General features: G+C 45.8%; 1 protein-coding gene across 1 annotated transcript in view; it reads right to left on the bottom strand.

Annotated features, from left to right (window-relative positions):
* LOC120044235 (bone morphogenetic protein receptor type-1B-like) overlaps positions 1 to 7,167 on the bottom strand; it is a 28,313-nt gene extending 21,146 nt beyond the window's left edge. The window contains exon 1 of the mRNA XM_038988842.1: positions 6,901 to 7,167. Within this exon, the coding sequence (XP_038844770.1) occupies positions 6,901 to 6,988 (88 nt within the window). The 5' untranslated portion in view covers positions 6,989 to 7,167. The remainder of the gene's footprint in view (positions 1 to 6,900) is intronic.
* Positions 7,168 to 12,336: the final 5,169 nt, after the last annotated feature.

The following is a 12,336-nucleotide window of genomic DNA, read 5'->3' on the forward strand; positions in this document are numbered from 1 at the left end:
TCTCATGATGCCATCTATTTTGTGAAGTGCACCAGTCCCTCCTGCAGCAAAGCACCCCCACAACATGATGCTGCCACCCCCGTGCTTCACGGTTGGGATGGTGTTCTTCGGCTTGCAAGCCTCCCCCTTTTTCCTCCAAACGTAACGATGGTCATTATGGCCAAACAGTTCTATTTTTGTTTCATCAGACCAGAGGACATTTCTCCAAAAAGTACGATCTTTGTCCCGATGTGCAGTTGCAAACCGTAGTCTGGCTTTTTTATGGCGGTTTTGGAGCAGTGGCTTCTTCCTTGCTGAGCGGCCTTTCAGGTTATGTCGATATATGACTAGTTTTACTTTGGATATAGATACTTTTGTACCTGTTTCCTGCAGCATCTTCACAAGGTCCTTTGCTGTTGTTCTGGGATTGATTTGCACTTTTCGCACCAAAGTACGTTTATCTCTAGGAGACAGAACGCGTCTCCTTCCTGAGCGGTATGACGGCTGCATGGTCCCATGGTGTTTATACTTGCGTACTATTGTTTGTACAGATGAACGTTGTACCTTCAGGCGTTAGGAAATTGCCCCCAGGGTTGAACCAGACTTGTGGAGGTCTACAATTGTTTTCTGAGGTCTTGGCTGATTTCTTCTGGTTTTCCCATGATGTCAAGCAAAGATGCACTGAGTTTGAAGGTAGGCCTTGAAATACATCCACAGGTACACAAACAATTGACTCAAATGATGTCAATTAGCCTATCAGAAGCTTCTAAAGCCATTAATTAATTTTCTGGAATTTTCCAAGCTGTTTAAAGGCACAGTCAACTTAGTGTATGTAAACTTCTGACCCACTGGAATTGTGATACAGTGAATTATAAGTGAAATAATCTGTCTGTAAACAATTGTTGGAAAAAGTACTTGTGTCATGCACAAAGTAGATGTCCTAACCGACTTGCCAAAACTATAGTTTGTTAACAAGAAATTTGTGGAGTGATTGAAAAACGAGTTTTAATGACTCCAACCTAAGTGTAAACTTCCGACTTCAACTGTACGTGTGAAGCCATCTCAGGGATGTTTTTCATTTCCCATTCAAAACAAAACTGGAAAACAGGCCGCTTATCACACAGAACACCTGTAGCCAGAGGCCAGGAGACTCTCTCTCTCTCGCTGTTGTGAACAGAATCAAGGACATACACATTGGTATGCGCGCACACACACACAAACTAATTTACCTGGGCCGTGTGATTAATCCAATGAGTAGTGATTGCCAGTAAAGCTCTATCTGATAAGAGGAGCTTGTGGCACGGAGGACAGCTGGTCAACAAAGCCCCATCCTGTGTCTCGGTTACCCAGTGACGTGTCACTGTGCCAGTAATCATGTTAACAGCCACCACAGAAGCAGGCTACAGTATATCTGGCTAATCCTGAATACCTGGGTCGAAACAGAATTGATTGGATTCCTGTGGTGCCAGTCAGATATCGTTCAGCCATTGCCCAAACCAGATCAGTCTATCATCTCTAGATGGAATGAAAGAACAATTGCAAACCAACGTTGAAAGTGAAATAGAAAGTCATGTGGAGAATTGAATGTTTGTGAGTAGACAGTAGTGAAAGGGAGGTTTCTCTGACAGATAAGGAAGGAACTAAATGTGTGATAGAGAGTAGTGTGTCGGGTTGCCTGATTTAAACTGAGCACAACACAGAGGAGCTGAAAGGATCCAGCCACCTCTCTCGGTCCGTCTCCTGTTCAGTAAAGATCCAAACCTCAGCCTAGACTGCAGCCGTCTGTCTTTCTTCCAACACCATGTTTAGACACAGAGAGCACCATGGACCCACTAACTCCTCTACAGCCCTGTGCCAAATCGCTCTCACACACACACACACACACACACACACACACACACACACACACCGACAGGCATACACACACACACGCATACACACAGACAGGCATACACACACACACACACACACACACACACACACACACACACACACACACACACACACACACACACACACACACACACACACACACACACACACACACACACATGCTGTGTGTGATGTGTGTGTCTTTGTGAGCGCAAGGTTACAGCCATCAGCTTAACACAGAACATCTCACTTAAATTTGATTCGGTTTGTATAAATCTCTCCAATATCAGAGATATCTGAAGAGACCATACCGTCACAGATCATTTTCTGAATTTTATGGATTAGGGATAGTTAATAATGCCAACCAAAGTGGCTGCACGTCTTTCATCGAAGGTTCTTTCCTTCCTTTTTCTCTCTCTCTCGATCTCACACATTCTATCCCTCTGTCCCACACTCTCAACCCTCATGTTCTCCCTAAGCCCACTGCTCTCAAGGGTGTCCGTTACATACAGTAGAAAGTGATCAAGACAAGAACCCTACAGTCATCCAAACATACCCCCCACCTAATTCTTCCTCTGAAACCACAGGTGCAGTGTTAAGCTTCCATAGAGCCAAACTTCGTTCACCCCTACACACACCCCCGGCACACTGCCCTGTGTGGTTCCCAGTCTCATGCAGTCCCACCGCTGGAGCAGAACATCTGTACTGGAATCAGGTTTTGCTTGGGGATCATGAGCCACATCCCGACTGGAAGAAGGCTGGGATGGACCTACTGCTGCTGTTGCTGCTGTTGGGCCTCAGACCATAGAACCGTAGCCCTAATGCTGCTGGGCTTCTGTACCCTGCTCTAGCCTCCACTGAACTTACAGTAGGTCTACTACTTTCAATCACTGATCCCACAATTTGACTTTACCTAAATGGAATAGGCACAAAGAAAATGCCATCCTATAATGCCAAAGCAATTACACTGAAATAGCATCTATGTAGGAAATTGTATTTCACAAGAGACTGGAATCAAAATATGTTTTCAACAAATAGTCCGTTTTCAGCTGTGTCTCTGTAGAGAAACTAAAAGTGATAGAGCGACATGTTGCCATGGTGTGATCCTCTCAGGCAGTAGAGTACAGAAGGTGGGATCTGGGATAGGGAGAGGGTGAGCTGACCTTGTTTACATTGCTGAGTCTAGTAGATGATAAAGCCAGTCGTTTTCCACTGCTTGTGGCCTTACGGCATCTCCACATGTTACATCCTATGTTATGTTAATCTAAAATGGATATCATTCTGAAATGGCATCATACTGGGTTTTTCACTGGCTGGCGTTCACTCCTGTCCTGCATGGCGGTAAGACTCAAGGACTAACAGCAGCCATGTCACACATACTGTCTACTACAGAATAAAATAGGCCTACATTCAATGGGTAGTAGAACAGTCATTTGTGTAAGTTGTAACACGACACTATAAGGTATAGGGCCTATTCAGAAAATATTATTCTTTGGGAACTTTACATCAGCCTAAATAACAGGTGGCAGATTAACCACGGTGTGAAGATTTATGAGTTACCTCCCATGTGTGCTAATTTAGAGAACCATGACTGATCTGTCCCAGCAGTACTGGGAGGAGGGCAGAGAGAGGGATGAGGGGGAGAGGGCAGAGAGAGGGATGAGGGGGAGAGGGCAGAGAGAGAGAGGGCTGAGGGGTAGGGGCTGAGAGAGAGAGGGCTGAGGGGGAGAGGGCTGAGGGAGAGAGGGCTGGGAGAGAGAGGGCTGAGGGGGAGAGGGCTGAGGGGGAGAGGGCTGAGGGAGAGAGGTCTGAGGGGGAGAGGGCTGAGGGGGAGAGGGCTGAGGGAGAGAGGGCAGAGAGAGAGGGCTGAGGGAGAGAGGGCTGAGGGGGAGAGGGCAGAGAGAGAGGGCTGAGGGGAAGAGGGCTGAGGGAGAGAGGGCTGAGGGGGAGAGGGCTGAGGGGGAGAGGGCTGAGGGAGAGAGGGCTGGGAGAGAGAGGGCTGAGGGGTAGAGGGCTGAGGGGTAGAGGGCAGAGAGAGAGAGGGCTGAGGGAGAGAGGGCTGAGGGAGAGAGGGCTGAGGGAGAGAGGGCTGAGGGAGAGAGGGCTGAGGGAGAGAGGGCTGAGGGGAAGAGGGCTGAGGGAGAGAGGGCTGAGGGAGAGAGGGCTAAGAGGGAGAGGGTTGAGAGAGAAAGGGTTGATAGAGAGGGCTGAGCGGGAGAGGGCTGAGGGGGAGAGGGCTGAGAGAGAGAGGGCTGAGGGGGAGAGGGCTGAGAGAGAACTGAGTTAAGGGGAGAGGGCTGAAAGAGGAGAAGGCTGAGAGAAGGAGGGCTAGAAGAGAGAGAACGGACGGGGACAGACAGACAGACAGTCTCTGTCTCTCTGACCGACCAGACACAAGTCTTCATTCACTGCGCCCACTAAAACAGCAGTTTGGGTTGGTAGGCTGAGCTTTAAACATGAGTGGGAAACGAGAAGCAGCTGGTCTCCTGTCCTCCCAGCTCGGCCTGCTTGTCTGTCTGTCTGTCGCTCGCTGTGTGTGTGTGACAGAGAGAGAGAGTTCTGTGCTTCATGGTAGAACTGATGCCCACACAATCCACAAAGGTGTGTCTGTGAGTGACTGCTATTTTCATTACTTTATATCAGACAGAGACAGACAGACAGAGGGTTGAAATAGTCCATTGTCCTTACTCCTGACCTATGCGACCTAAGTCAAGTGATATACTTTGTAGATGTCTCCATTGACCGAAGTCTCCCACACTGATCATCAGTCAAGTATTTGGAGACAAACTGTTAAAGCTGCCACCAACTGAGCACTACAGCCAATTCTGTTAGCTTTTAAGCTTAGCCTTGGTACTTTATAAACAATGTAGCCACCAAGTCTCAGCACTTTATCAGCCCACAGTGCATATCAAAACCAGAAGCATAGCAGGACCATTCTCTCTACGCCAGACAATCTTGGAACATTCCAAGGTGTTTAGTGGCTTACAGTATGTGCCATTCAAGGCCATCAATGCATTTGATTATTCTCTGGTTGTTTATATGATGTTCTGTCTGCAATGCACAATAAATAGTGTATTTCTCCTCCTGGACCCACATTGATGTATAACTATAAATCATACTGCTATAACATGGAATGGGTCGGCTGATTACCCATAATCAGCACATTGGGTGTAGCTCATTAGCAGCCACATAGCATCTGGAAGGAGCACACCAAATGATGCTCAATTTTATCACAGGTATCTTTTATATGAGGGGAAATCTAGTTACAGTAAACACAGAGAGAGGGGCAGAGGTTTTACAGACAGTGATTAATTAACCCCTTCTTACAGGCAATCATTTAAAAAACAAACTCAATGAAACTTGACATTCACAGCTATTTTAGATTTGCAAGGGTGAGGTGTGTGAGTGGGGTGTGTGTGCGTGTGTTCGTAAAGTATTCAGACCCCTTCACTTTTTCCACATTTTGTTACATTACAGCCTTATTCTAAAATGGATTTAAATGTTTTTTTCTCTCATCAATCTACACACAATACCCCATAACGGCAAAGCAAAAACAGTTTTTTAGACATTTTTGTAAATGTATTAAAAATAAAAAACGGAAATATAACATTTACGTAAGTATTCAAACCCGTTACTCAGTACTTTGTTGAAGCATCTTTGGCAGTGATTACAGCCTCGGGTCTTCTTGGGTATGACGGTACAAGCTTGGCACACCTGTATTTGGGGAGTTTCTCCCATTCTTCTCTGCAGATCCTCTCAAGCACTGCCAAGCTTGTAGCGTCATACCCAAGAAGACTCAAGGCTGTAATCGCTGCCAAGGGTGCTTCCATTTTAGAATAAGGCTGTAATACAACAAAATGTGGAATAAGTCAAGGGGTCTGAATACTTACCGAATACACTGCATGTGTACCTTTTGGTTATAAAGCTTGACACCCAACTGTGTCCTTAACAAATGTGTGACGACTGAGCAATTCTGCACAGGTCAAACCTGTCTCAAAGTCTAACACCATACCACACCATACACCACACCATATACAGGAAGACAACAGAAGTTGTATAGGCTAAATAATAAAAAACCTTCCCATTCAAAAGACACCAGCTATAGTATAACAGAAGCTTATGCATATGTAAACTAGGTTTGCTCAAAATGATTGACACTTGTTGCTCTGTACAAACAAATGCAAATATCCATGATTAACTCCACATAATCAATCTCTTTCTCTAAGTTGATAGCCTTTGAAACAGGAGCGATGACAAAGAGCGTAATCTTCCCCAGCCGAGCCTCCAGCAGTGGATCCCCTGCAGTCCATCACAAAGCTTTCAGTGGCATTCATTGAAAATGACAACTGGCTGTCCATCTTAAAACAATTCAAAACATCAAAAGGGGGGAGGGGGGGGTGCAGATGACTGCTAATGCTCACATGCTAGACCCGGTGGAGATCATAATAGCTTTGCCCCTTCATAAATACCGCTGGGCAAAAAATAGACCCACAGCCAACCTCCCAGTGAGTCTGTGCACCTCCTCACCCCAACAATACACAAAGCAAACCTGCCTGCAGTTTGTGAAAACATACCTTCGCTCAATAAATCAAAGTGACTAACATTGCAGTACTCTACCACTAGGTTAGGTAACATCACAAAAAGAGGACAAGTTATTAATAACCCAACTAGATTAATAGACTTGCATTCAATATGTCAGTTATCAAACTATATAACCACCAATCAGACAATCAGTTACAGTACCAAAAACAAAGGAATATAGACCATGCTGAAATTTGTTATAAGTTAGCACAGACAGACACAGACAGGCAGACAGACAGACAGACAGACAGACAGACAGACAGACAGACAGACAGACAGACAGACAGACAGGCAGACAGGCAGACAGGCAGACAGACAGACAGACAGACAGACAGACAGACAGACAGACAGACAGACAGACAGACAGACAGACAGACAGACAGACAGACAGACAGACAGACAGACAGACAGACAGACAGACCTGCAGTAACAGTGATGCAGTAGATAGTCCTGTATTGGGCTACTCACCATCAGTCCCGGGGCTCAGTGAAGCCAGTCCAGTCACCAGCAGTACAGTCCTCCAGGCCCATCCCGACGGCAACCACACAGCCACCATCCTACTGTTCTGTACCACCGCACGCACAATCCCTGAGACACTAGCTGGCAACACAGCCCACCACTACGCAGAGAGGATGTGTTTGTGACTCTACGTGAGTGAGTGCCAGTCCCCCTCTGTCTCTTCTGCGATCTCAGGAACTCCCCACAACACACTGCCACCCTGCAGCCTCCAGCGCTATGCACTGACAGCCTGGGAGAGAGAGGAAGAGAGAGAGAGGGGGGAGAGGAGGAGGAGGAGGAGGAGGAGGAGGGAGTTACTCAGTTGCTCTCTGTCACAGCGTTGTTTGACCAGCCTTTTATCTGAACACCTCGTGGGGAGAACAACAGAGGTACAGCTAAGCCTCCCTGGACCCCACCACACACACACACACACACACACACACACACACACACACACACACACACACACACACACACACACACACACACACACACACACACACACACACACACACACATAAATACGCACTGGCACACATACACTCACGTTTAAAAAGTAGGACATTGGCAGGGGGGCAAAAGAGGGCAGCGAGGGGAGGGGAGTAGTGGAGCTAAAGTTGGGTTGAATGGGGTGTGTGTCAGGGCATATATAAAACCATTTTGACCTCTGAAGACAGAGACACAGAGAGGGTGAAAGCATGGAGGATGAGAGGGACAGTAAGAATGTTTCTCATAGATTCAAGGCAATGTGTTTTTGTTACTTCTTCCAGTGGAAGAAGTGCCAATGTATCTCAGCATATCTCTGGGGTCCAGGAGAGAAGATCCTGTGTGTGACAGCTCATCTCAGACCAGTTACAGAGCAGTATGCAAAGTGTGAAGCAAACACACACGGCCTGACACACACGCGCGTACACAAAAGCTCTTCACAGGTCATGTGATTATCACCCACACCTCCGGGCAGCAACACACCCCCTCTCTCTCACCAATCCACTTACACACACACACACACACACACACACACACACACACACACACACACACACACACACACACACACACACACACACACACACACACACACACACACACACACACACACACACACACACACACACACACACCCTCCCTCCCTCCCTCCCTCCCTCCCTCCCTCCCTCCCTCCCTCCCTCCCAATTGGACCAAATTCCACCAGGCAGCACAATACTTTCTGTGGGTTATAACCTTAAGAGGATTAGCCTAACTATTACCAAGATTATATCAAGTTTGCTAGAGTGCCCCTCAATACAGTTTTCGCTGTGGTGTGATGGTGCAACAGGGCCAAATAACATACAGTGTCATTCTATGCCGTGATTTTGTGGAGGGTGTGTGTTTAACAACGAGAGATAAAGAAATATGTGGTCCAAATGGTGGGGTGAGCGGTAGGTAGCCAAATAAAGACAATAACAGCTGCCATATTGTCCTGATGGCAGTGAAGAATGTGGTAAGAGGAAAACCAACCAAATGGGCCGCTCTTCTCCTACACCTGTTATGTCTTCATAAGGACCTCTGTGAACAGCAGCCTGAATCCACTTCTCTCCCAGCCAGGATAGGGGGCTCTCTCCCAGCCAGGATAGGGGGCTTCTCTCCCAGCCAGGATAGGGGGCTCTCTCCCAGCCAGGATAGGGGGCTTCTCTCCCAGCCAGGATAGGGGGCTCTCTCCCAGCCAGGATAGGGGGCTCTCTCCCAGCCAGGATAGGGGGCTTCTCTCCCAGCCAGGATAGGGGGCTCTCTCCCAGCCAGGATAGGGGGCTTCTCTCCCAGCCAGGATAGGGAACAGGACAGGGGGTCAGTAGACAAGGGCTGTAGTCTGGAACTCTTTCCCTGCAAGGCTGTATGTCTATCTGTCACTCCTGATTTGCGCCGCACTCTGGATTAAATGTGATAAGTCTGCCTTTCCTGGAGCACGAGTGCATGAGGAGGGATGTGAACGGGTCAGCGCACCTCACACCCCCCCTCTGAGCTGCATCAAACGCCCAGCGTGGAGTCCCCCTGCCCTGATCAAGCAGCCGCGAAGAACCAGGGAGATGTGAGGGGGTAAGGGGGGTAAGGGGCTAAGCAGGTGGGGGTCTGGTCGGGCAGATAAAGGAGTTTTGGAAGTAGCGGCGGGCTGGTGGGCTGGCTGGGATTTTGAGATGTTAAATTAACCCATTCTATCCTGATCGCTTTCACTATTGCTTTGATTCCTCTGCTGAGCTCCAAACCGCAGATCCACTTTTCAAGTCTTGTTACATATAGCCAGCCGTCTGTTGGTTAGGTTTCTTAAGAAGAACACTCTGTCAGCACCTTGACAGCTTATGCAACCCCACTATTATAAGCTGTTGCTCTCCAACTAAACCCTGATCAGAGAAACAGGAGTATTTGCTTGGACATGCAAAGCACCTACATACAACAGCTTGACTCATTTGGCTGGTACTTGGTGTCATTGTTGGTTATCACTACCACCCACAAATATGTCCTTTGAGAACAGTTGTAAAAAAATATATTAGCAGTAATAGGGCATGAAAATATGCCTAGCTTCTCAAAATTCAAAAAGGAAAACTTTGAGAGAAAACACCTTTTGTCGTACTGCAAGAAAAATGGTGAAGAATAACCTCAGAAACCTCACCACTAAGCCATGGCAACAAAAAGCCGTGACAACAACCCAGATGATTAAATTACAATGGGCCAGCGAAGGAATGCGTGTCATGAGCAATGTTCCGCCGATGGTCACACTGACCCCGGGCTCTGTGAGAAATGGGGGGGGGGGGGGTTTGCCCGAGGCCTCAGAAAAATCGGGGGATTTTCGGCAGCTCAGTGGTTAAACCTGCCGCTGTCACAGAATCTTGGGCTGAATTTTGACCGTTTACTACCGTGGCAACACAGCTGCCTGGAGCAGGGAGCCCAATCAGGATGCAGGGATGGAGAGGACTGTGACATCATGTTTATCCCAAGGCCAGACAGTGAGACGTACTTCCTTTTGTGGAGCGCTCATCATCCTCATTTCACATGAAGAACACTGAGATCATTTTAAATAGACCCAGCTCCCATCTCCCTCTCTCCCATCAGGCTCCTGGTTTTTCTATAGAGCCAAGTTTGTGGGATAAGTTTGTTAGAAAACAAACCAATGCTGTAAAAATGTTTTTTTTATATAACATATCCACCTGCTTTGGCAGTTTGACACGATACCAGTTTCAGAAGCAGCATCGTTAGTGTATGACGCAGCACTCTCTAAATCATTATGTGGATCCCATATATAAATGATATCCCATTTTAAATGTGACCCCCTCCCCTTCTCTCCAGTCCACAACTCTCCTCTCCTGCAGAGTCTCATCCAGAGAGAGAAGAAAGAACCTTATGAATATGCAAGAGCCACACAATGGAACAGCTCAGAGATTATACTCCGATTCAAGCTTTGAAGTCCAAAAGAATGCTGAGTGAGTAGAAAGAAAATACAAACTTTATTGAAGGACAGTAAAAGACTGTCACAGCAAGGCTATCTCTCTCTGTGAGGGAGCTGCTGAAAGCACTCAGCCACAATCATTTATATTGCTGCAGATGATAATGGATAAGACTCCTCCGCAAACCCATTTCACAAGATAATGATAGCTGGCCTTAATTCTGAGATTCTGTATTCACCAGTTATGAAATAAAAACACAGTTGAGTTGAGAACACAAAGGAAATGAGAAACAAGGTCTTAGTGTCACGCCCTGACCTTAGAGAGCCTTTTTATTCTCTATTTTGGTTAGGTCAGGGTGTGACTAGGGTGGGTACTCTAGTTTTTGTATTTCTATGTTGGCCTGGTATGGTTCCCAATCAGAGGCAGCTGTCTATTGTTGTCTCTGATTGGGGATCATATTTAGGCAGCCTTTTCCCCACTGTGGTTGTGGGATCTTGATTTTGTATTGTAGCCATTTTGCACTACAAAGCTGCACGTTTCTTTTGTTACTCTTTATTGTTTTGTTGCTGGTTCACATTAATAAACATGATGAACGCCTTCCACGTTGCACCTTGGTCCAATCCTTCCAACAACGATCGTTACACTTAGTATACAGAAGGACAGAACAGCTTTTCCAATTGTCATTTCTGAAAATAAAACTGAATGCCACCAACTTCAAATGCAATTAGGGCTGACCCCATTTAGTCGACTGGTCGATTGTTTGGTTTATAGGCTGTTAGTCGACCAACATTTATTTAGACCAGCAGCAGCCCCCCCAAAAATCACTCTAAGACATGTGCTACTGAAATTGTATATGGTTATATTACGTAGGAACAATGGTGCAACGCTAATAAACATATGATTCTTTTAGAACAGATGCGCTTTCTCCCGTGATGGATAGCAGTCACTCTCCACGGTTGTGAAACACATCAGTGCGCTGCTGAATTGGCGCCTTCTCATAGACCATGTTGCTACAGTAACCGGGATATTGGTGTAGAGAACAAAGCTGTGGAGGCAGCAGCGGAGTTAGAAGATGAGAAAACAGCCATTGCCTTAATTGTCTAAGAAAAGTGAGGAGAGGAAACACCAACTTAATTAGGTCTATAATCAACAGCCTAACTATTAAATGTGCCTGGTTTGATAAATCATCCATATATATCTACAGAAATAAGACAGATCCTGCTTCTGTTGCCTGTTTGAGTGTTTGTTTAATAGCCTACTGATTCCGTGAGCACCAAGCCTTCTGTGAGCACCAACCACAACATGTTGGATAAACAACTTTACACATTCGGCTGTTTTTAATAAAGGATTTCCCCCCCCCAAAAAATTAGAACAGCCTCTCTGGTATTATTTATAATTGATTTAGTGTTGTTTACACAGTTCCAAATTTTCCGAAAGTTATATTTTCAATAACCGTCCTTTTTCTTGACCTCCTTATTGTTATTATTGCTATTATTGTTATGATCATCATTATTATAATAATAAATAATATCATTATCATTAGTAGGCTTAGTATAGCATCCTTGTATAACCACCATCGAGCTCTAGGCCTAAGAGCATTCTGTTTCGTCTTAATACCGTCATTTACTTAGGCCTATATTTCAATACTTCTATAAGCTACAGTATCAATCATTCATTATACGAGTCATTCAAGCATTTTAGTTTTAAAATAAAATAACAAAGCAACCCTTGAATAATTAGAGTAAACAATAAATAAACCGTTTCATTTTGGAAATTGCATTCACGAATGAATGCGACTGGTTTTAGTATTTGCTGTAATAAAGGCGTTACAAAAACACGTTACAACAGACTCTCTGGTACGCTTATCATTTATTTTAGTGTTGTTTACATTGTTCCAAACGGTCAGAAAAATGATATTTTAATCTAACGGCACATGTTTGGGACATAATATGCACGCAGCACTTGCTCCTTAACTTATTTTTCATGATCT

The sequence above is a fragment of the Salvelinus namaycush genome, chromosome 3 (genome assembly GCF_016432855.1).
Source record: "Salvelinus namaycush isolate Seneca chromosome 3, SaNama_1.0, whole genome shotgun sequence".
NCBI classification, from domain to species: Eukaryota; Metazoa; Chordata; class Actinopteri; order Salmoniformes; family Salmonidae; genus Salvelinus; species Salvelinus namaycush.